The sequence below is a fragment of the Nothoprocta perdicaria genome, unplaced genomic scaffold (genome assembly GCF_003342845.1).
Source record: "Nothoprocta perdicaria isolate Ctin4 unplaced genomic scaffold, notPer1 scaffold_22, whole genome shotgun sequence".
NCBI classification, from domain to species: domain Eukaryota; kingdom Metazoa; phylum Chordata; class Aves; order Tinamiformes; family Tinamidae; genus Nothoprocta; species Nothoprocta perdicaria.
Window position 1 is genome coordinate 3494079 of NW_020455415.1, and position 24969 is coordinate 3519047.

At 41.5% G+C, this 24969-nt stretch overlaps 4 protein-coding genes across 5 annotated transcripts in view; 2 read left to right on the top strand and 2 right to left on the bottom strand.

The window, feature by feature from the left end:
• The first annotated feature begins 820 nt into the window (after window positions 1-820).
• On the top strand, window positions 821-2345 carry LOC112947073 (protein CXorf40A-like). Its single transcript, XM_026039079.1, has 2 exons — window positions 821-1073; window positions 2064-2345. Exons 1-2 carry the CDS (start codon window positions 821-823, stop codon window positions 2279-2281), a joined length of 471 nt encoding a protein of 156 aa, XP_025894864.1. The 3' UTR covers window positions 2282-2345.
• A 5419-nt stretch (window positions 2346-7764) lies between these two features.
• LOC112947024 (heat shock transcription factor, Y-linked-like) lies at window positions 7765-10200 on the bottom strand. Its single transcript, XM_026039028.1, has 2 exons — window positions 9040-10200; window positions 7765-8541 (listed from the first exon to the last, which is right to left on the bottom strand). Exons 1-2 carry the CDS (start codon window positions 9604-9606, stop codon window positions 7765-7767), a joined length of 1344 nt encoding a protein of 447 aa, XP_025894813.1. The 5' UTR covers window positions 9607-10200.
• Window positions 10201-10739: 539 nt separating this feature from the next.
• On the bottom strand, window positions 10740-17606 carry TMEM185A (transmembrane protein 185A). The gene is made up of 7 exons (XM_026039099.1): window positions 17532-17606; window positions 15008-15184; window positions 14200-14407; window positions 13897-13980; window positions 13480-13656; window positions 13016-13139; window positions 10740-11909 (listed from the first exon to the last, which is right to left on the bottom strand). The coding sequence occupies exons 1-7, from the start codon at window positions 17567-17569 to the stop codon at window positions 11665-11667; spliced, it is 1053 nt and encodes a 350-aa protein (XP_025894884.1). The 5' UTR covers window positions 17570-17606; the 3' UTR covers window positions 10740-11664.
• A 620-nt stretch (window positions 17607-18226) lies between these two features.
• Window positions 18227-24969, top strand: part of IDS (iduronate 2-sulfatase) — a 13777-nt gene continuing 7034 nt past the window's right edge. The window contains exons 1-3 of one of the 2 annotated variants that reach the window (XM_026039102.1): window positions 18227-18863; window positions 21836-21933; window positions 22529-22819. The gene's annotated coding sequence lies outside the window, so the exon portion shown is untranslated. The remainder of the gene's footprint in view (window positions 18864-21835; window positions 21934-22528; window positions 22820-24969) is intronic. The other variant, XM_026039101.1, reaches the window with a different exon arrangement.

Below are 24969 nucleotides of genomic sequence, written 5' to 3' on the forward strand. Positions count from 1 at the left end.
TAGCAGGCTAAGGGCTGGGGCAGGGATCCCTTTTAGCCGGCCAGAGTGAACAGCGATTCCCTGGAGGGAGCCAGGAGGACAGGGCACATCCCGGGAGCCACCGGGAAGCAGGGCCACGGGAGCAGGGCAGGGGCGCCCGGGGGTCTGCAGCTGCTGTGCAGCAAACGCCCTCCCTTGGGCCTCCTYGCCTGGCATCAGCACAGGCCAAAACAGGCAGCCTGTTAGTTGAGCAGCATTTCCACTCCTTTCCTCGGTGCTCGCTTTGGAAAGACACAACCGTACCCCACTGACATGGTTCCAGAACGCATGCCAGGAAAGTAACATGAAAAAGAAAAATAAAATAACGACATATACTGAAAGCACAAGCCACGTGCCTCGCTGCCCGTTGCTTTGCCCGTTCCCACAACGCTCCGTCCTCGGGCTCCTTCTCTTTGGCCCTCTTTGCGCTTCCTCCGCACGACGCCCCTCGGTGGCCGCTCTCCTCGCTCCCGCTCGGAGCTCTCCGGCCGCGCGGCTYCTCTCCACCCTTCCCGGGGCCGCGCTGGGCGCTGCCAGGCGCGGAGCGGGAGCCCGGCCGCCCTCCCGCCTCCGCCATGGGGCAGCGCGGGGGCACGAAGCCGCCGCGGCCGCTACCGCCATCTTAGCGCGCGAGGGCGCCTCAGCGGCCGCCGGGAGGAGCCTCCTCGGCCCGAGCGGAGCCTCCTCGGCCGGGGCGCGGGCAGCGCCGCCGGCACAGGCCGAGCTCCGCACCGCCCACAAGCAGCGAAGCCGATAAGGGGGCGGCGCGGGCAGAGCCGCCATAGCGCGGCGCGGCAGCGCCATGCGCTTCGCSTGCCTGTCCTTCCGGCAGCCCTACGCGGGGCTGGTGCTGGACAACGTGAAGACGCTGGAGAGCCGCTGGCGGCCGCTGCTGGCCGCGCACGCGGGCCGCACGCTGGCCGTGCACATCGCGCAGCACGACTGGGAGGGCGAGGCGTGGCGCGAGCTGCTGCTGGCGCGGCGCGGCCTGGCCCCGGAGCGGCTGCGCGAGCTGCTGCGGCACGGCGAGCGGTTCGGCAGGGGGGTGGTGGCAGGTGAGCGGCCCCGGCGCGCGGCGCAGCTCGGCCCTGCGCGGGCCTGGCCGGCGGGCGCGGCGCCGCAGGGCCCGGCTGCCCTCGGGCTGCGGCCGTCAACCAGCCGCGGAGCCGGAGGGGCCGCGGGAGCGGCCTCGGCCTCTCTCAATCATATTCAGACTGGGAGTAAATGCTTCGGTGCGCTACAAAGCTGATGTGTGTCGCTGGATCCTGCTCTGTGACAGGAGTAGTATTTTCATCYTGTTAAACAGGCCAATTACCTAGTTTCCCCCCCTCACCTTTTGAGCTTATGAATGCTTGCTGACAGCATGTAACACTGTGCATGCAGTTAAATGAAGTCACCCAGCTGTATCCCTTTGCAYGTCTAATATTAGAATATTATATAAGTAAATTCCCTTTCAGTTTTAGAAATGCTAGGAGTTACCAACAATGACACTTTCGTAACGCACAGAATAGCCCTGTTTCTTTGCTTGTATTGTGCTGAAATACTGTATAAAACTTGCAAAGTTTGTATCCAATACTCACTTTGTGCTTTTTTACTGAAGTGCCAATTTATTGGTTGTAACATCTATCCTGCATTCCCATTTGAGTATTTGAAATGGATCCAGAAATGGATCCAGAAAACAGGAACACAATTCAAAGATTTTAATGTAGTAAAATGTCTTGATATAAGCAGACAGTTTTATTATTAAAGACACTATTCCAAAGTGTCWTTACATAGATCAGTTTTCAGTAGCAGCCTTCAAAGATGCGGACTTCTTTTGACAGAATTTTAACTTCCCAGATGGGGAATCTTACAACTCCGTGTTCAGCTCTTCTTCACCTATGTAGCTTCAGTCATAGGGTAGCAATTGCTACTTGCTGGAGGTGTACATGCTTGAAACAACATTCTATTAGTAACAATGGTTTGTAGGTAATTTTTGAGGTTTATTTTCAGGAAAAAAAATCTAGAAAAAAATTAACCAGATTTTTTTAAATTTTATAATACAGGATTAATTGACATTGGAGAGACATCGCTGTATCCAGAAAACTTACCTCCTGAAAAGGTTTTGGAGCTGGAAGACAAAGCTGTCCTCAGTAATCTGGAGCAGAAGTACTTGACTGTTGTTTCAAATCCCCGCTGGCTGCTGGAACCAATTCCTGCCAGAGGGAACAGAGGTATATGGTACATAGACATCCCTGAAGAACTGATCCCTCCAGAATCATAGGAGTTGCTCCGTGCTATGTTTTTCCTTTCTAAATAAAAGCTTGCCTTCAAYATTGAGTGGTAAACAATGAGTGAATTATTTAGGATTGCCATCCAAAGGTCTGAAATAATGTATTTATAGAAATGCTGTTTTGAAACAAAATAATGAAGCTCTCAATTCAATATGACTAAACACTGGCATATTATATGATGTACATATACATATGATTATATGAGGAAAAAAAGAGAATCTTTGACAAAAATTTTAATAGTGAAAGCTGGCTCTCAAATACATTACATATTTAATCCTACATTACATATTTAATCCTTATATTTGTGGCATCATGGAGAAGGAAAGCATTTGAGATAGAGCTAATCCTCAGGGCTTCTTAAATCAGAGCAGAAATTTATGTGATGGAGTTTATACATAGGCAGTCATGAATTTGCTGTAAATCTAAAACTTACAGAAGTTCAAATTTTTCTTTTGTGTGGATCAGGTACACTGCATGTGCTTATGTCTGCAGAGAACAACCACCAGCATATGGTTTGGGGAACTAACAGCCTTTGCAGAAAAGCTTGTCAGAAAGGCATTATAAAACAAAATGTTTTTCCCTCATTTATATGAGAAATACTAAATAACCATGAAAAGCCATTAATTATGTCAATTTGGGATTTTTTCAAGCTTCACTGACTGCATTACAATGAAAATTCATTTTGATTGTGCAGCATTTCTTTACACACAGTGGCATGAGAGTTAAAGTGCCAGGATACCCAAGGTCAAACTTACATTCTGTCTCAGAGCACATTTTAGTAGAAGTGTCTTTGATCCAGCAGAGGCGATAACCAGGGTTTCTCAAGTTTAAACAGTAATAAAGGATAACTAGGTTTTGTTAAAAAGAAAGCTATTTTATTAGCTACTGGTTATTTGACTAAGATGTTCCTCTAAGGAACTTTTTGAAAATGTCAGCATAGAATTTGGGTCAAAGAAGTATCATTAGAGTTTACAAAAACCACATACTTTGCTGCTGTTTAGAATACACTGTTCAGATGCACAGTTCATCTGCTAACATGAAGAGTATCACATGCCTCTTGAAGGTAATGCATTTCACCAGTAAATCTGCACAAGAGAGATAACGCTTACTTTCTTAATCACTTCTTGAACATGAGTTAGAACCAGGTGTTGGAATGATGTGGGGGAAGACAAGAATGAGAAGAAACAATTGAAAACTGTCCTCCCATTATTTTTTTTCTCTATAGCAAATTAAAAAGTATGCAAAAGAATTTTCCTGAACCACACTTCTATACCTTAACTTTATTTGCTTTAGTTGAAATTCTTGCTGCAACTGGCTGCTGACCCACTATTCCTGAAGTGGCACAGGAAGCAGAATTGCATGAGCCTCAAAGTTCATTATTTTATGTTCTTGTGAGCCTTTTCTTTCAAAATAGCTGACTAAGGCTCGAGCTTGGTAGTGGCTGTTCCTAGTTCTAGACGTGCTGGCAACTTTTGTTGGCTGCTTTGAAGGGAATGTGACTGTGAATCAGTTTACCATTTGCTTGTTACACAGACACTCATTCCTAAGTATCAAGCTCACCCATGGCTTTCATACCACTGTTTTCAGATTCTCAAGCCACAGTATAACCCATTTTGCCCTTTTCATTATTATTAACAACTAAATAACAGCTTCTCATATCTGAAAATAACTGTAACAAAAGAAAAGAGATTACTGTAGAGTATGTCAATTCTGAAATAGCTTTGTGTGCATATGCAGCTGTGCAGCTTTTAGAAAATAGCCTTTTCAAGTTGCATTATCAGCATTCTATTTCATAGGCCCAAATCTGCCATAGCATCTAGTCAGCATAGCTCTGTGTCTATTTTCCATTTACATAAAAAGCAATGGACTCAATCTGTTTCTTATCTTGCATATGAATAAATTGTACTGTTACCATAAAAAAGGTTTAAGAACCTATTTATCCAGGTTTAAGCAAATCCTGGCAATGAGAGTTACTATTATCAGTGTGTATTGTGGTATTTCTRGGTTTTATATGGGAAAAGAGAGACCTGGTCTTTCCAGGTTAAAGCAGATGCAGGTCATCTTCTCAAATCTGTGGTCAAGATATTTCAGCTAAACCTTCTTAGCCTTCTCAAGGAAAGGAATATTATGGGGAGACCAGAGGAAGAGGAGAAAGGGCAGCTTTGTCTCCATGGCTCTGAGTTACTTCAGGAGCACTTCCATCTATTGATAGCACTAGCTCAGAGTAGCACAGAATGGCAGCAGAATGAGYAGCAGAGTTAACTCAAGCAAGATGACAACCCAGAAATGTGTTCTGGCAAGGAAGGGAATGGGGTCACCACAGCCTATCTTCCCGATATAAAAACACTCTGTGAAATTAATCAAAGGAAGGACAGTAATACATAATTGGTGAGCTATGGAAGTTATAAGAGTAATGTAGGTAAAACTTTGAAATTGAGACCTATCTCCTAGCAGAAGTCTTGTAGCTTACAGAGAGCAGATCTATCTACACCATTCTTAGAGCGGATGCCCTTGGAATGCATGCAAAAATTTGTCATTTTTCCTGCCTCCAGTTCCCTGTATCTGTGCTGTACGTACTGAGCTAGCCAGTGGCCCATACAGCTTTTCAAAGGCCTCAGCTCCTTCCTGGGCAAGGTTAGAAGAACTCAGCATAAGAAATTAAAACTGAGCAAGATAGATTTCACTATACATAGTACTTGAAATAGATTTTCTTCCAAAACAAACAAGACAACATCCATACCAACACATCCTTGATTGCACAGCTGTGTTTTAGCTTAACTCCAAAAAACACTTTCTCCAATCTAAGAGTATAGTCCCTTTTAAGCATATAGTAGAGGCAGGAGTTAATTTAATGTCTAGGAACATTTACTTTACATTTACTTCAGTGATTTACAGAACTCACTAAATGTGGCATGTTGCCAGTTTTTCTAGATCACTGGTCACATTTGTGCGCAAAGTTGAGTTATTTGCTCACAAATAATTTGAGTTATTGTCTTTACAGAAGTAATATCCCATTTTTGTCTAGTGTTACATTGTCTGTTGCAGTATTTTGAGAGAGCTCCAAAAAATCTTAATTCTAATGATTTTTTGTTAGAGCAACTATTTTTATAGGCCTTCAAGAACATGACAAGAGTGAACATAGAAATCATGAGAACAGAGCTCCTTTCAAAAAACAATGTCGCAACAGAAGACTATATATCTAAAAAGTATTTAATATTACTTAATGTATAAAAATATATTTCTAGGCAGGAGTAAAATCATAAAAAGTCATGCATTGTATATTCAATAATAACATTCTCAAGAGACAGGCACACAAATACTTATGTTAAAAGACTGACCATTAATGACAAGGATCTCATCAGCCTGTCCTGCAGTACCTGGGCAAGGAGAGGCCCTCCCCGAACACAGGGATTACAACCAGGGTCAGCCTAGAGCCCAGAGCTGCAGCAAACTCCTCACAGGGCAGCTGACACACAGTGAAGTCCACAGGGTGAGGATCATGTCTGCAGTAAAAGGGCAAGCCCAAGGCCAAGCCAGCTCTCCAGCCTGTGCGTGCAGGTCTGGCTTATCAGGCCTAAAGCCAGACAGGCTATTGCTAGAGGCCAGCACTGCTGCAGCAAGAAGGAGAGGAGAAATAGGGCCCTAAACTGAGCTTAAATAGGCTCACTGGCCTGGTCAGGGTGGGTGGAGATCCCCAGGTGAGGTTGGTCAGGGCAGGATGGAGGTCTCCAGGTGGGGTTGGTTAGAGCTACCAGGCTCTTGGTGCTCTCCAGGCCCAGTACAAGCACTGACCTGTTCTGGGTCTGCTCAACTGCAGACTCAACAATTCTGCACCAACCCTGTGATCTTCAAATTACCTATAAACATGTTGTGCATTTCACGCTTCTGGATTGTATGGCAGTTTGTCATATTGTTTTATATAAAATGTAAATGTTGAAGTTGATTGCAGTAATCTGCRCAAAACATACAACTGGATATGGGCACACTGTTCATGATACACAATTTAATCCTGGATCCTGGTTCTATCTGACCTTCAAAACATCTTAGGCTTTGTTTAGAGACTTTTACAGCATTCAGCTTTACTCCTGAGGATCGGCATTGGATCAGCAGGATTGCAGGGATCAGTGCTACAAACCTGATGCAAACAGAAGTCCCTTAGCAGATAGCCATTTTTTGTCTGAAACAGGACTGAATAAGTCTATTCCTCAGCCGTTTTTAATTAGGTGTTTCTAAGAAATATCTAGATACAAAGGTGAAGTCAGCCTATCCTAGAGTCAAGATAGGCCAAAAAAAAAAAGAAAAAATATTTTTTAGTACATTTAATACTTTATAATAACCATTATTAGGCAGAATTTATTGAAGATTAGGGAGTATGAAACTGACAGAATGATCTTGAATTCCTGAATATGAAACATAATAATACAGGGGTATTTATCTATAGATGAAATTCTTTTCATCTATAGATGAAAACTTTTAGTTTTAAGGGCATACATTTTAGAAATACATTTWAAAAAGTGTAACTTGACTGCTTTCTCAAATCTTTGAAACCTATTCCCATTATGGAAGTTAGCAGCTTTACTATTGATTTCATGAGGCAAGAAGTTTGACCTGTAGTTGCATTACACATGTAGCTACAATGAGAATGAACAAAATGGTTTCAACACTTCAAATTTTATTTCAAAGATACTGGAACAGAAGTGTCATTTTCAAGGCATTTCATACAACATGGTAATTTCTAAATCCTTTTCCATTTCCTTTGCTTTTAACAAGCAGGCACCTTCTGATCAACAAAAACGAATGACACCAATCTCCCTTGGCTTTGGTCTGTTGATTTTATAGTTCTCTTATCTTAAGACCTGATTTAGGACATCTTTCAATGATCAGACTGGACTGTGGAGCCCTGCATGGGGCTTTTTACCGTGAATTTATGAACTTGCAATCTTATTCCTTGTGAGACTTAACATAAATCACAGTAAAGAGGTCCAACATGACACGTGATACAAGTCCACTACCACACACACACAAAAAAAAGTAGCATCTGATATAAACACTTCAGTTAAACCTTGGTCTCTAAACTAAGCCTTAGTAAATGCTTTTATCAGAAGTTTATTCCATTGATAACAGAATGGATTCTCCCCTGCTCAGCAGAGCCTTGGCTCTGTGACACTGCTGTATCCAAGAAGAGTTCCGGTACTTCTGCATTTTCTACCCTAAYGCACCGCCTCAGGATTCTGCCTCTTACCTTGTCTTACTCCTCCAGCTTGATTATTATGAAAAATTATTAAACTGCTCGTAGATTTGTTCCTCCTATTTAAATAGTTTCTGACTGCTGAAACATAAATTCAACCTAAGATTCCATGCTATATAAATAGAACAAGACAATTGGGAGATATTTATTTTTCAGATGGTTTAATTGCATATTTGCTAGAATTGATTCCCTTAGCATATGCAACTTTCTTAAAAAAATAGTTATTTAGCTATGATATCCTGCATATTCAGCAGCTTGGGATCCAACCCCCTTGCYGGCAGGTGTGCTATTTGAAGGACAGTTGCAGTTAGGGCAGTGGTGGTGTGTTGGATTGCAGTGGTGAGATGATCTTGACATAGAAAGAGCAGCGGCTGCTGCAATCATGGGCATTGAAAACCACGGGTTACAGAAGGGCAGCAGACTGGCCCAGTGAGCTTGCATGGCTGATATGTCTGGATACATGGACGGAAAGGCGGGAAGCCCCATGACGGGTCTAAAAGGACTGTTTGGCACAGGAGGTATAAGGTGGTAGAGCGAGGTGGAAGATGGAGGTTCAGCAGCGTCAGGATCCTGCACGCTGCCTTCAGCGTGGCTGCCCTGCTGCGCTGGGAGGAACAGGGCCGGCTGAGTTAGCTCATCCCCATCTTCTGCCGCAGGAGGCTCCAAGAGGCTCAGGGAGGCTGCGTGGGAGGCCGCGAAACCGCTTCTGGTTCGGCCGGGAGCTTTCGCGAGTCCCTTGATGGCTGCGGCCTTCCTCGGCGCGGGTGGCGGCGCCTTCTCCCTCGGGGCTGCTGTGAACAGATCGGGCTCCTCGACAGGGGCGAGGCCAAACGTGGACTCRACGTGAGGGCTTCTGCCCTCGCTTCTCAGGCGGCTTTCATTAAAATCTTGATTCAGTGAGAACGCAACCGGTGGTTTAGTTTTTATGCCAACTCTTCGCTTACATCTTACTAGGAGGTGGGGATAACCTCTCTTAAAGTTTGGGTTATAATAGAACTGTAACTAGAGAAGGCAAACGAGAAGAATTAAATGCCACYATTTCAAGATTCAAAAACACAAAGACAACCAAGAATTTTCAACATAAAAGACAAACATTCAAATTAAAAACGTATTTTAAACCTGTTYAGGCCTAATAAAATTTTAAGACACAATTTTATTAAGTAACAACCTTTTAGCTCCTTTGAAGCGTAGGATTTTCCAAAGCATAAAAACTGATTTAGAAAACCTGAATGCCAGTAGTTTTCAGCAAGGGTAGAGAATGAATACTTAGGCAGTAGTGTGATGCTAGTAGGATTCAGCAAATGCCACACAAAACACATTTTAAATCTGATACCCTTTCTTTGTTTTTTTTTTGGTTTTCTTTTGCATATAGTGGTGTAAGAAAGCCTTATATTTTTTCCTCCCACCATGTATTCAAAGTAAGGGAAATAATGAGAATYTTTTCAGCGTCATTTTTACCACAGTAGAAAATTCTAAGTTATTTCATGTTTAGAGACATACCTTGCTAAAGGCAGAAGCTGCTTTTTCCTCTGCTAGAAATTCAGCAAGTGAGGCAGATCTTTGAAAATCCTGTCGCATTTTGCTAAAACCATAAAGGTTAAGCTGTCGAATGAAGCTTTTCATGCAGTCAGTTTCAAAAATTCTCAGCGGTCCTCTCCTTTCTAGCACTTCCTTTTTGAAGGACTCTTCATCAATCACTACACAGTTCCCATCATCATCCCACCAAATTGATTTAAACTGATCACTTTCAACAATTTTCCAGAGCTTCTTTGGAAAGGTGAGGAATGAAAAATCATTGACTTTGGCACAGCTATCGTCAGAGAGGTTAAGACGTGGTCTTTTTGCCCAGGGCCCATCGCTCAAAGCCTGAAAAGCATTTTCTTCTGGTACAGATCTTAAAGCAGTATCGCAAGCTGCTGTTCTATCATATACTGGAGCAACAGAAGAAATTGAGATTACAGAATCAACTATTTTATCCCGAACAGAAAAACAGGATGTTTCTGCTAAAGACAGATCCATTTCACATTCTCTTTTCCTGCTTTGACTGAATTTTTCAGATGTAGCCATTTGCACTACTTCCTGCTGTGAGACAGCAAGATAAAATAAAAGGATGCTATAGCTTACTCTGAACTTCAATAGAGAATTCTACAACATCATAATGATACCCCTGTTGTCTTGCCATGACATCATAAAATAGTGGCGTTTCCTAGCAAAATGAAGTAATAAAAATTGCTGAATTCAAGTTGCTTTTCATTTACAAAGCTGCAGATCTTGACTGTTGTAGTCAGAGAGTATATCCAACTTAATTTGAATTTAACCTGTGGTAGGACAAGGACTATGTCCAGTTGCATCTAGCGAGGAAAATAGAAGTTTGCAGCGTCAGGAAGTGACAGTTCTGCAGTATYTCACAAACATGGAAGATTCTGTACAATCTCTACTCATGTCATTTAAACATTAACTGTAAAGAAACATGATCCGAAGCATTAAAACTACCCAAACTGTTGGTTCACATAAATKCAAAGTGTAACTGCAGTTACAGGGAAGTATCAGCCATACGTTATGTGCTAGAAGCATCGTCTAAGAAAAGTAGGTAGCCAAAACACAGGGAAAGGCTTGGAGAGAGGGAGGAGAGCTCATCAAATTATCTGCTGTACCTTAAATCACACAGCAAAGAATGGCRGTAGTTTGAAATACAAGAGAATGACAGAAGGCAACTCCAAAGACTCACCAGCCCATCCTCGTGCCAGGCTCAGCAAACRTGCTCTTCCTTACCCCTGTCTGACCTGTTATTTAGGCCTCCACTAGCCTAAAGCTATCGGAGCTTAGCCTCAGTAGATCCATTAGCCTCAGTAGATCATTTGCTCTTGAAATGAGCACCACAGTATATTGCCATTGATAAAAGACATGAAACTAAGTGGTAATGCAGTATATATTTCAAATATCAAAAAACTAATGCAGTATATATTTCAAAGACTAACTTCTCAAAAGGATCTGAAGTCAGAGAAAATCTATCAAAACATTTTTCTTCAAATGAGAAAATGCTTTTCAACATGAACCAATTCATCTTTTGAACAGTTTTATCATTTATACTGAACCTAACAACTTGGTATGAAGCACCAAACTTGTTTCGATATTAATACTAACAGTTGTAAGACTTATAACTCATGTTTCCAGCATAGATTACACACATCATACAAGAAACAGTTTATTGAACAGACAAAATAATGGGAGAATGGTATAGGTGTTGCTTAAGGAAAATTAGAACATGAAGCCAGCAACACTTAGTCCCCCAGCCAGTGCAAAAGTTGGAATATGTACATAATAATTTACATAGCTAACAAAAAAAATATTATGTAAGCTGTTATACATTCTGTTTCAAAAAAGAAGCTTTCAAGTCTTGCCCGAGTAACGCAACACTCCTGTGCCTCTGTAGTTAAGATGATTGTGGCTGCATAGAAAAAAGTAAGGAGATACTACACTAATACATACGGAACTTGAAATTTGAAAAATAAAGTGTACATTTAAGACCTGAAAGACATCTGTAATAGCATAGGCATTTCATACAGGCTTTTTAAAAAAATACTTTTACATAATATTTATACTGTACAGGACTAAACTTTTAAACAATATATTACACTGCTAAATTGTTCATATAAATACTATACAGCCAAGTGTGTAACCAATCCATTGGGAAGGTTCACAAATTAGACAGCCATTTATCTCTATGGGGAAGTGTCRTAACGCCTACAAAACTCAGGTGATGAACAGTGGGCCTCAGCTACTGGCAAGTACGTTATAAAGCCTGAAGTCTTCAACACCCTATTCAGGACAAATAATGCCCCCATCTCTGGATTAACATTTTTTTACATTGTTGATTTCATGGGGTACATTTTTGTATGAAGTTTGTTTCCACCTGTGAACTAGAACTAGTGTTCCCACTTTGATTTGCTTCCATACGATTTTACACAAACATGTAAAGCTCTCAAATTATATTAAAAATCTCCGACCTCTATAATACAAGCCACTGATTCACAAATAGCTATTTTTAAGTAATCAGGACAAGGCATGAGATGAAACACATTTGTCTACTGATTCCCAGTTCCAGTGTATCAACCTGTTGTCATCTTAGTCTGGCATATCAATGTTTAACTTGGGAGGTGGAATCACGTATTTTCCAGGACTCTGTGTAATGACCACTCCAGTCTTTTTCCTGAACATTGGTGCAATTTTTGGTGGTTCTGGAACTGGTGTTTCTTCTGCTTCCTCACTGTCTTCATGATGAAGATCATATGAAATATTTCCATATTCTCGCAAGAACGGGAAAATTTCAAGCAGGAACTGACAGAAGTCTTTTCGAATTCCAAACCACCCTAAAAAAAAGAGGTGAAAATTCAACTAAATAGAACAAGCAGCCCCCTATTTCAAGTTCTCATGTAGATTCCCTTTTTTCGTATTAACAGCTGTAAAATTTCTGCTAACATCGCTTTGCAGTGCATTATTTATAGCTGTAGTACAACAGCACTACAGTTCAAACACAATATGAAGTAATAGACTGCAACTCCACAACAGCAGCAAGAATCCATTCCATTTCACGTGTTAAGCAGTGTCGGATCAAATCAGCACATGAAAACACAAGAGGCCTTGCATCTGCCCAGGAAACGGAGGTCACGCGGACAATCATTTCACAACAGCTTTTGTCTGATATGCAGAAGACACAATAGCAGAAGGGATATGATGCCACATGGTTCCACAGATTAGTGCTGTATGTGCTCTGCATTCCACAATATTTGTGGTATTAGCTGTAAACAGGAATACATAATCTTTGGTATTAACTGTGCTATATGAAAGTCAGTAGGCTGCCTGTGTGGATACGGTAGGCAGTAGGTGCTGGTAATTCAGAAGATGGCACTCATTAACGGAAGGGCAGTGTTGCAAGGAACAGCCTGCTCTCCGAGTCAAATCTTTCACACTGAAGAAAGCCAAAGTATTAAATATCTGCCAGGAAAGATGCCATATTTGTGCAGGGATTATACTTAATGTAAATTGGTGTATTTCATGTAACACTTTAATTGGTCTTAAGTGCATTTTGATGAGTAATTTTAAAGAAATAGTTTTGAGTGCTTACTAACTCTAAATGAGATAATACAGAGATAAGGCTTTTAAAAAGACAAAGCAGACTCTTAAGTTCTCAACAATATTCAACTTTTTTTTTAATCAAAATCACCAATGTTTTCTATATCAGATCAATACAAAGATAAGCAAGCAAAATTTCAYTGGGAATGCTTGAGTTCAGGTAGAAAAACAGTTCTGTATTAATAAAAAGAAACACTACGAACACTGAAAACAGTCAAATTCTCAGCAGAACAGTAACCCTTTTGGGGGGGAGAAGGGGGTAACTCTTAAAGATACATTTACATCTTGAATTCCAGTCTGAGAGCAATGCAATTTTACCCAGAAATGATTATGAAATACTTACAGTGATTTCCTCCTTTTTGTCCAAATGTTGTTGCCATTAAAGTTATCAGTGAAAGCCAGAGAGGAACAAATATGGGTATAAAAGAGAAAGAGTTATGYCCATCTAGCCTGTGCACTAGTAAAATCTAATGGGAAGAGAAAAGAATGACAGTGTTAGTTTTATTGCAATGACCAGCTCCAAGCTTAGCATCTATAGTCTGATCTCAGATCTTTAATTTTACACATCTGTAACGAAAAAAGGYCTTCAGAGAAGCATCAAGCTACAGTTCCTATGCCTTACATTTTACTCAAAAAGCTTTCAAAAAATAACCTTCAAATGCCAAATGATTCCTGATTTTCCTTCATATTTGCAGTTAAGATTTTATTCCAAAACAGAAAGCATTATGTCCATCTTAGCAGATTCAGAAAGTGACAAACCAACATGCACTCCCTGAAAAAAAAAGAAAAAATAATACTTTTGCCTACCTCAAATGTGAGCAGAGGAACGACAATTGTCATCCAGCTGACAGCCATTGTTATGTGTGTCCTCCTCTGCTCAGCAATCACATCCATTGAGCGCAAGAACAGAACAGACCATACAATGTAGTAGAGCACTACTAGACACAGAAACGACATCAAGATCCATAAGGGAACGCAAACAACCTGAAAAAGAAAAGTAATCTTAATTTTTTCCCCTCTGCCAGTGAAAAATTATCAATATTTTTTAAATTAAGCAATTTGACATTAAATCTAAATTACAAAAAAAAAACACGTAATGCTCTGTAACTAATATCCCTAACAAAAAATCTCTCTAACAAAAAATGTTTCATTATAATAATATAATAAATAGTATAACAATAAATCACACAGACTGTTACAATAAGAAAACCACTTTTTACGTACAAGCCACGGCCATCTGATGATTTCATCTAATCTGAGTGCGATAAATATGAACTGYAGAATGTTGACTGAACACAAGATTTCCAGCTAGAAAGAAAAGAGAGATCACAGTTCACTCCTGATCCCGCTAGTTCACTTCAGTTTCCAYTAGTTCCTACAGTTCACTCTTAGTCCCACTGATTCAAATCCCACTGATTTCCAATCCCATTAATGTCAACCACAGTACATATCAATTAAGGTGAATTCTAACAAAATATATTCAGGCTTGCATTGTCCCAATCCTTAGACCTAACAAATAGGCTTTACCTCCAAAGATCTGTCATGTCGGAATCCCCACACACAAGCCGCAACTGACACTGGAGATACAAAGAATAACGGCATGAAGACCAGAAGCCAAAAATGGGTTCCTCTTTCGATCCTGTCACACACCAGAACTTCAAACATCAGCAGTAGCAGGTGGATGCCTACTGCAATTAACATAGCTTTGAACTCCACACACGTTTCTCCTTCTGCTCTAAAGAGAGGTTAAGGAAGCATTCAGTTTACTTGTTGGTAAGGAAGCATGCTAGCATACAAACATTCTAAGGCATAACAAGCATATGTTTTTGACCTAACTAGCCACTATGAAAATACAGTGCTGATAAAATAACAGYTTTTCTTGCCCAATAAGCTGTAAGTGCATTTAAAATATTGCTACCCAGACAGAAAGGCCAAAATGTTTTTGGCAAGTTAAAAATTTTCTAAAGGTTTAACTGCTGAACAACTGAAGTGGATTTCTCTGTTGCTACTGAGGCCCTCTTATTCCATGCACATTGCCAGGCTAAAGCTACTTGCTTGGTTCCTATCCCAGGTCACTGAATCAAATCTTTGTGCASAACAGCTTTATTCACATAAATCAAAATATTCCAACAGAATACCATCTATTAGTAAGAAATAAATTATCTTTAAGGTGACAGCACACACAAAGTGAAAGCACATACATTTTTCCTATACATGCAGAACCAGTACTAGAGGGGTGAACAAGACAGTTCTTAAACAATACAGACCTGAACTGCACAGTATGAAAAACATATTATGTTCCTTCTGTTTTGGAAAACAAATATCCTCAACTTACCGATACTGTGGGTTTCGGGCCCATACTCCTGTTCCCACTGAGGCACCAACAATCACCATTAGCTTCCATAGCCATATTGGAGCAAACACAGCCCAGTAGCTCCACTGAATTTTGTCATCCAGACGTAAAGAGAGCAACACAGAAAAAAGCAGTAGACAGGCATATATAAGAAATTTGCTATTTAAAAAAGGAAAAAAAAAAAGAGGAAAAAACAGAGTTAGAATTGGCAGACATTTTGACATGAACTTTTCAGAAAAAAAAAAAAAAAGCCAAAACTATATTAGAATTTAATCAGGACACTGCTTAACAGAAAACGCATGTCTCAATTGTCTCTGCAAACTCTCAAATCTGCTCTGAAGAGACAAATATTCCATCATAAATCAGCATATGTCACCTCTCCCACTTGCAAAACCACCACTTCAAGGGAACGCATCAAAAGCATTCTTGCATGACAGACTTAATGAACGGACTTCTAAAAATAGTTCCCTCCCACAAAGTTCAAGTCAGGAACTGTATTATTAGAGACTCAGAAATCCTCCAGTTATGCACATTTCTGGAAAACGGGTTCTTTTACATCGATCAATGAATTAGGTTAGAAATATCTTGGATATTTCTTTGTAAATGAATTTTGAACAACTAAAATTGACTACATATGAAAAATTAACTGTTACTTATATTCACATGGCAGATGTGGTCACTAGCCTTCTAGACAGATGTAAACCAAAAAATTACAGAGAAACAAGCTCAAACTTTTAAGGAAGCTACTGACTATACTGTGAAATTACTTTCTAACTGAGCTATGTAGAGTGGTGCTTATAAATTTAAGAGAGCTAAGTTGGTACATTTTATAAACTAGTCAACCTAGGAATGAATAAATGTTTGGGAATACTTGACACAGCAATTGGCACAGCAGGTCTTTGTACCACCCAAAGTCACACAAAATAATTATATAGTACATGACTTCCTCACACTACAAGTAGGGAAAAGTTATTCACACATAAAGCGCCCTTCACCTAAGCATCACAGAGTGCTTTATAAAACACATAATTAAGCTTCAGTATTACTTCAGCGAGGTAATTTTATGTATTTTAAATCATGGATAACCCAAAGAACAGAGTATATATTTGCTRCAATGTTAAGCAGGAACAGTCAGGAATTATTATTTCAACAGCATAACTCAAACTATCCACCTGCATTCTTAGCAAAAAATGAAAAATATATTCAATGGCTCTGCATTGCTGGTTCAGATAGCAAGCCAGTTTAGTTTCCCTCTATTCAGCACAAATTTCATCTGCCCTTTACCAGCACAAAGTAGCTATTGTATCTGTGTTTCCTAGCATGATTGATACATCAAAGTAAAACATTCCTAAGAACAGGAGATTCTTTAAATTTCCAGGCTATTCATAAAAGTCAAAAATTATTTTTTTTTTGCAGTTTGTAAGCTTTCCCCTGCCTCTCAATAAATACACAAATMAAATACCACTGAGGAGTACCAAGTGTTCCAGTAGGCATCAAAGCATTTAACATGAAAGTGGCAGTTGTGCAGAGAATTAAATCTTGCTCATTCATCATTTAGACCGCATCCAAGAAAGCTGCAAATATCACATATCAATAATAAAACCTCATCAGCTGCTGGGACTTTTCTTCTTGCTTTCCCCTTCCCTACAAGGAGGCATTGTATAAATATTTCAAGTGCTTATTTCCAGCTCTCTGCAACAACACGTTTCCTAAAGCACTTGTTGTTCTTTGTTTTGTCTAGACAACTGATTGAACACAGCTTTTGGAGATTGCAATTACAATCCTGGAAGGCCGCTTCCAGGAGTAACATTTTCCAGGACTTCYGGCGTTCCATGCCATCTTACACAGTTCAAGAGGACTCTATATAGCATTTTTAAAGCATTTTACACTAGAACAGAAAAATTCAACTCTCACTCAAAGCTTCTTTTGAAATTGGGTGCATCTGCAAACCCCTAGCAAGACAGCACAAACTCACTTATGGTGACTGCCTTTTCTTTCTTGCTTTCCCTTTTTCTTTTTTTTTTTTNTTTTTTTTTTTTTTTTTTTTTTTTTTTTTTTTGGCAAAAAAGACAGCGACAAGCCCAGAATAAGGAACTAACATTAGTACTTGCCCACGTCTAGCTTAGGGCTTGTTAAGCCTGCTAAAACAAGCCTCCACTCCATGCTGAACGCCTGTGTTAAAGTAGAAAACAACCTTAATTTCCAGCTCCCCACTTCACAGGTGAAAACATCAATTTGAAATGCTGTAAAACTAAATAAACACACAAAAAAAACAGTAATTTGGGAAAACACATCTAGAAGATGTTCGCAGTTTTTTAATATTATTTAATGGGAGAGAAGAGGCAAAAAAAATAAATAAAGGAGGGGGAAGGCTCGCCGCGGCCGCCAGGCTAAAGGGCCCCGCGCGTTACCGGTAACGGCTGCTGCGGGAGGACCGGACCGGGCCAGGCCCGGCCGCAGGCGCTGCCGCCGCGCGGGTCCCCTGCGAGCCGCGGCGCGGCCTCACCTGGGGTTGAAGTCCTGGAAGAGGCCGCGCAGGTTCATGGCGGCTCCGGCTCCGGCTCCCGCTCAGCCGCGCTACCAGCCGCGCATGGCGCCGCGGGGCCTGRCCTCGCCGCCGGAACCGGGCAGCGCCGCCCGCCCCGCCCACGCATGCGCAGCCTCGCCCTAGAGGGCCACGCCCGCGTCGCGTCACCACCGCGCGTGCGCGCTGCCTGAGGGGCGGGGCGGGGGGAGATAAAGCGCGTCGCGGGCGGGAGCCGCTTCAAATGCTGCCGGACGGCGTGAAGGAGCGCCGTATATCATTGCCGTTCTGTTGGTTTGTGGGGTCGGTGGAGTCCTTCTGAGCGCGTCTTGAGACCCTCTTGTGGGGCGTCGACGCCTTCGGCCGTTTCACCAGGAGTTAGAGGCTGGAGCCGCCCCCATCTTCTGCGGGGGGTGCGAGGCGCCCGGGGCGCTTGGATAGCGCTCGCCCTGAGCCGCGCGCGCCTCCTCCATCCCCGCTCGCRTTTCAGGTGCCCGGGCGCTCAGGAGGCGCGGGCGGAGGCGCCGGCTCCGCTCCGGTTCCCGGCGCAGCCCGTGTTGCTCCCCGCTGGTGCCCCTGCCGGAACGCGGCTGTGGGACGGGGTGTTCCCGGGCGCCGCGTTTGTCTGTGATCCCACTCCCTAATTTCTGGTGTGGTTTGTGACAGGCTGCTGTCGCAGCATTTCCACAGCATGAGTCAGGTATTAATTGGACAGATGTGTCAGGAACGCCTGGTTGTTTTTGGATACCTCGCTGTTGAGTGGTAGTGGTGCTCGGCCATCRCCGCAGTAAGCAGCCTTGTCTGGTGTTAAAATGAGATATGAGATACGATTCTTTCTAAATTTAAAATCTCTTCCCTTACTAATTAAGATTACATTGCAAGTGAAATACTAATAGGAGAGAAATTCAGTCTTGTCTTGAGCCATAGCTTCTGCAGGAAGATGAAGAAAGAAATGTAAATGATATAAGTCTTCATTTGATGCTAACAGGACTGCTAATTTATACTGGATAGGATTTTAGGCCTCTGTGTGATTTATTAAAAGCCAAAACTATTATTATAGCTCTTGAAAGCATTTTATCAGTAAATACCGATCTACTCAAAGATGTGCTTCATCTGGAAATGCTCACTGGCAAGTTGAATCTAGGTGCAATTTTAACCTTATTGGCAACAACACAAATACATGAAGACTTCCACACCAGGAGGTCTGGCTTTCTGCAGAAGATATTGAACTCTGATATGGCGAGGGTATGTCACACAGTATGGGAATGCAAGGACATGCCAGTACCAATAACGGCAGGATATGTGAGAAGACAGGTAAGCAATCAAATGAGAGAAGTGTAAAAATGCAATGAAATAGAAGAAAGGAAAGGATGATTTTTGCAAGCTGATGAGGTGAGAAGTGTCAATAGACCTGTGGGTCAAYAGACTGTGCAAGGCAGTACACCAGTTTCTAAGGAATCAAAACACTACCCACAGGTGATTTGAGTAGAAAAACTTTAAAAAAAATTAAGCGATTTGTTTTTCCTATGCTTTTCCAAAAATTGAGCCTTGCTGATTTGGAAAAAGAACAATTACAGTGCAATGCATTTATTCAGATAAAATATATCTGCTGCAACGCATAAAGAAACTACAAGACAAGGCAGTACCTGTGGGCATTATCTTTAGCCAGATGCAATCATAAAACAAAGGCAAAACAATATTAACAAGAAATTATCTCAACTCGAGAACTGTTAATAATTTAGAAGTCTAATAAAACAGCATGCTGATCCTAAGAATATTCATGAAGGGCTGTAGGAGTAAATCAAGAAAGATTTCTTCTGCAGTTATAATGTTTGGCTGACTGCCCAGACAGTAAAACAGTTCCCATAAGGAACAAAGAACTAGAGAAGAAGTCCTGAGCTACAGAAAACATGATAGAGATAAAGCTTTAAAAACAAGAAAGGGAGAGACAACTATACAGAAGGAAAAGAGCTCTTTYAGATACAACTGTGGATGTTCCAGCTGAGAAAAACTTTGCTCATTTCATGTGCAATTGCTTTTATTTTTTTCTTTTTCTGTAAAGAATATTTAGCAAACGTAGTCCTCTGTAGGAGAGCAGACTTTGCCCCCTTCTTTCCTCCTGAGGAAAATTTAACATCTTGCTGCTTAGCAGCTGCTTTCAGTTTTGACAAACATGCTGGGTGACATTTTTCTCTCTGTAAAATATCTGTTCATTCAGCGAGCATCAGAGCCAGGCTCAGCAGGGAAGCAGCAGCAGGCGCAGGAGTGATGCCAAAGGGCACTGTTACTCCTATGGTCCTTTAAAAGGATGTATTTTATTTGTAGCTGGGGAGCTGTGTGAGGTATGGGAACCCCTGTTCTGTAGAGCTGTTAYGGGATTTTAGATGCAGAGGACACGGTTGTGCTCATGTAATTTCTGCCCTCTAACAACTGAGATCCAAATGATGTGGTCTTGTTGTCTGTCTGCCTGTGTTTTTTTGGGTGTGTGGGAGGACCGAGGTGTTTCGAGGCAGTGAAGCCACCTTTGGGGTGGTTGTTGAGGGCAGCAGCAGTGCAGTCGCATGAGAATTGCCTTTTGTGATAACTGGCAGAAGCTACTGCTGTTTAGAGATGTTTAAGCTTACTGTGAAAACGAAGGAAATAAGGACTATATGCTTCATATGGAAAAGATTTACAGGAAAATACAAACTCCTATGATACTATATATCCAAAAGAGCAAAAAATTTTTTTTTTTTTACTTTATAATTGCCTAATTTGTCTTCTGAGAGAGGCTAGGTGAAAATAGCCTGAACGTAGAGTTGTTTACCTTGGTGACAGAACTTGCTTTGCTTGCCTAAGGGAATCTCCACAACACCTACCTGAGAAATAATAGTTGCCAGACTGAATTTGCTGAATAGATAATGTGCACTCAAAAGGAATAATTTTAAATGCCTGTGCTGCTAGATGCATAGTTTGACTGCTTGTTCTATCTGCTTAAATAACTTGAGCTAAAGGTTATTGTAGAGGACAGTTTTTCAGCTTCTAGCAAAGAAGGCCCTGACAGCTACATTCTTAAGTTCTTGGGTGAGGCTTGCAGGGAAAGATTCATAAAAGTTTGTCTTATTAGGTCTGTTATATAGTAGATGCGGATGTGAACTTTTAAGCAGAAATTATAGGTAACTAAAGTTGAGAAAATGGAGATAGAAATAGAAAACAGTTGTGTGAGAACATTCTGTCCCTTCCAACCTTTTGCTTTAATTTGGAATCAGCTGCTGGCCTAGTGACTGTGTTACCAAAACTTATGGCTGGAGAAGGAAACACCTGRAGAGGATCTCCCTGTTTCCTCCTGTTTAATTGCATGTGTTAAAGATGCCAGTGTGAATAAATACATAGCCAGTGCCTTCCTGTGCACCTGAAGTGAATTTCTGTAGAGGAGATTGAAGGATGTTGAGGAAGCTGTAAGTTCTAAGTAAGGTCAAGTTTCATGGTGAGCCTTTTTTTGATTCATTGATGATCCTTGGCAGAAGTTTCACRATGAATTGTCTCCTCATTAAAACTTTGAGCTACCTGGAATCTTCTGATGCAAAAATTCACAACTGACTTTGTCAAAGCAGTACAGCAAAGGGATAAATGCAGTTTGTTCCAGAGAGCGGATGTGGCCTTGAGCATTTCTAGGGGAAAAAGAACAATCACTTTGTTTTGTATTTTTTTACTTAAAATGGTAACTGTGCAGGAAATATTTACATGCGTTGGGGTAATGCTGAACTGCTAGGATATAAATTATTCTTAGTGTCTACAATGTCTTAAAGAACTCTACAAACTTGGATTTATTTATGCTTGCAATAAACCCCTATAACTGTAATGGGCAGATGATTAAAATGAGGCAGAAAGGCTCTGACAGGCTTCTTTATCAGCAGGTTTAAAATAAAATCTAAGGCCATAAACTGGCATGGCTAAGACAGAAGTGCAGGGTTTATTCTGTAAACTTTGTCCAACCACTAGTAAAAGACTAGGTAAGATAGAAAAAACAGATAGCTGTTGTCAGGGTGGTCAGATGGGTGATCTTAGCCCAAAGGCTGCTTAGGAGCATACCAGTCTTGTGGTTCCTCAGCCATGCGCTCTTGCAGGTCACGTCACATCTTAACTGCAAAGCTAGCTCATGCAATTGGCATTTGCAAGCCTGTTCCAAGTTAGCATCATCTGCAGCCTATTCTACTAGGGCTGTTGCTAGAAGAGGCTTTTAAAGATCATCACACAGTTTTTGTTACCGTAACTGGCTATTAAAATTTTGTGTTTGTTTGTTCTAGGCAAAYGAAGAACTTTCAGAGAAGCACTGAAGCACAACCAGCCCTGACAGAGTCCCCCATTCATCCATAGGAATGAATTCTTTATCAAGAGGGAAAAGGTCTGGGAGAGTTTTTCATGCAAGATCATAATTCTATCTATTTGCATTTTTTCCTTTTAAGTAAAGGCACCTACTAATTTTACCTAAAGCATTTTTCAGATTAAGAGTTTTAATGTTGCGGTAGGTCAGATTCTCCAGGAATCTAAGGAACCTGCATGTCTAGATAACATTGACTTTAAATGAGATTTCTGTCCATGGCTCCTTTAGGCTTTCTTCAGGAGTCAGTCAAAATAACACAAGATGAATGCTTAAATGCTACCAAAACAAGTAAGTTTTATCATTTTGTATACAAGAGGTAAGTTCAATTCAACATGCCTTGCAGCCTTGTAAATCATTATTTACAGCAGTATACCATGCGTTTAAAATACTRACATCCTGATGTGGTAACATCATGCAACATACACATTACCTGGTGCTGCAGGGCAGTGATAAATCAGGCTTCGTCTTAGCAGTAATTAGAATCAACATAGCTCCCTCTGAAATATATTCAAGGAAAAGAATGAGGTTAAACTTCAATATAATTGTAGCAAATTTACATGTCTGTTGCTGAGATAAGATATTAACCAGCTACTTGCTGCCTGTCGTTATTTGACAGGAAGCCACTTAAATCTCACCACTCTGGAAGCCACATGTGGAAGATCTGAAGAGGAAGTCATACATCTCACTTAACTGTGTTCAATGTTTCAGCTGTGAATTGTGAAACCAATTTTTAAGAAAAGCGGATGGGAGACCTATTTAAAGTGAAGGAGATTTTGAAAAGGTCAAAGACAAGAGCTTTTTACCTTGCTTTCAGGTCTGAGATCTATCAGCAAGATAACATTTGAGAATGTCTATTCATATTAAAGATAAGAGGAAGGTGGAAAGCTCCAGCTCGGTGAAGCAACAGGTAATTTTGGAGGGGGCTTCAGCATTGCAAAAATGTCTTTGCTTTTTCATTTGGTGGTGTTACTTAGTAATTTGCTTTGCAACACATCCCAACTCTGTAATAATAGCGATCTGTACTAACCTAATCACATACTGGTTTTCCTCACAGAATTCATGCAGTAAGTGAGCAAGGTAGGAAATGGTCACAGTGGCTATAAACAAAAATTATTTTCTGTTTCTGGACCTTCTACTGAAGAGAAGCCAGTCCATGCTAGTTTCCAAAAGACCTTATCCAAACCATAGGCTTCTTTTATTCTGCTGCTCTCTGCCTAATGGCAGATCATCCTCTCTGGTGCTTCCTTTTGCCTCCTTGCCCATGGCATTTGCTTTGCAGTCCACAGTTTGTGTGCAAATGGGAGCAGGAGCTGGGTCTTAGTGGGAATTGCTCCTCTCCTGCTTTGGACAGACAGAATGATACTACACAAATCACCTTAGCCTGAACAAAGTGTACTTTTGTGTCCTTGTCATAACGTGCTAATTGCAAGGTTTTAATGTTTGAAATAGAGTTGCTTAAGAGAGAAGGTGACCTCTCTTTGCAATACCTGAATACTGATGGCTGTATTCATCCCTCCTCTGAGGCTGTTTTAAAGAGGGGAATATAGGGTCTATTAGATTTCAGTATTAGCAATAAAGGGAGGTCTTTTTAGTTAAAAAGGTATTTTGTAATGATACTGAGGATACTGTCCAAAATACGCTCTTAAGCATCTGCTGTTAATCTAGAACACCAGATGAAAGAACTGAGTTTGTAAATGTTTAAATATTACCTTTTACAGCTTTTTTACCGGTTAAAGTCAAAACAGGGCTTGGAAGAATTGTTCAAAATTTTAAATGCTACTTGCCACAGACCTGCATTACAGACTTCAGTACCATTGCCTGTCACCTTGTTTACAGAGGCCCTGCTGTTTGCAGAGCATCTCTGTTGAACTCATCGGTAGCTGGAGAAATGGCCAGTGTCAAYGTGTGTGCACACAGAGCTGTGTCTCGGGGCTGCGCTGCAGTGTGCGCCTGCTGCAAGGAGCACTTGGGTGCAYGTGGTCCCTGAGGGCTGCCTGAACTGACAGGATGTTTCTGGATGCTGGGGGGAGGCTCAGGGTGTCYCTGTGTCCTCGGTACTCCCAGCCCTCCTCTGGCTGTGGTGGAGCAGAGCTGCTAGTGCATAATTGCATGAGTTGAAACTTAGGAAAATACAATTTGGAGATTTATCAATGTTACAGTTCAAGCACAATGGTTCAGGCAGAGCCATGTGGTGACTGGAAGTTCAGTCCCTCACCAAATGTGCCAGAAAAGGCTGCAATGGCTAGTGCACATACCAATGGTTTCCAAATCCTCTGTTTTTTCCCCTTCCCTCTCCATAGCAACTTTCTTGTGCAGCAGGAGTTTGCTCTTTAGTTCAGCTTGGTCTCTGGTAATTTCTCTGGTATTCTCTTGGGCACTGGTAATCTTACACTTGCAAATGAGGAAGCATTTGCAGAGTTAATAGCGTGTTTACATTTCACAGCTTTCTATAAAGCCAATTCTTCCTGATTTTTTTTAYTAAGATGAGGGGGGCAAATAGGTAGTTTTTCTGTCTACTAAGGCTAAGATAGGACTTGGAAGGATTGTTCAAAAGTTAATCAAACCCTGGTGGCCTCTTTTGTCCCTTTATATAGCCCAGCAGTTTACTTCACACTTACCCTTTACCTGCTGGTATCAGAGGCTCGTGTGCTGCTGGCCGCACCAATGCGCACTCCTGCTGACAACTTTACATCCAGCTGGGCCTGGGGGTGACCCAGGAAACCCAGATATATGCTTAATGTAGAATGTAAATATTAACTGGCTGTAGTACTAACAATTTTTTGTTTGATTTTTGTTTATTTGCTCGATTCCAAGACAGCTTCTCTAAATGTTGTGGAATGCACCCGATTTCCACATTCCCCGAGGTTGCTCCGTGTGTGCAGGGAAAATCGTTGTCGGGATAAGGTTAAACTCTCCCTCCCCAGTGGTGAGTGCCTGCGGGAAGGCGGAGAGCAGGAAGGGCCTCCCCTCCCGCGCCGCCTCTCCGAGGCCTGCGGGGCAGCGCGGCCCTGCGGCGACCCCGCAGCCTGGTGCGCGGCGGGGCCATGGCGCCCCCGT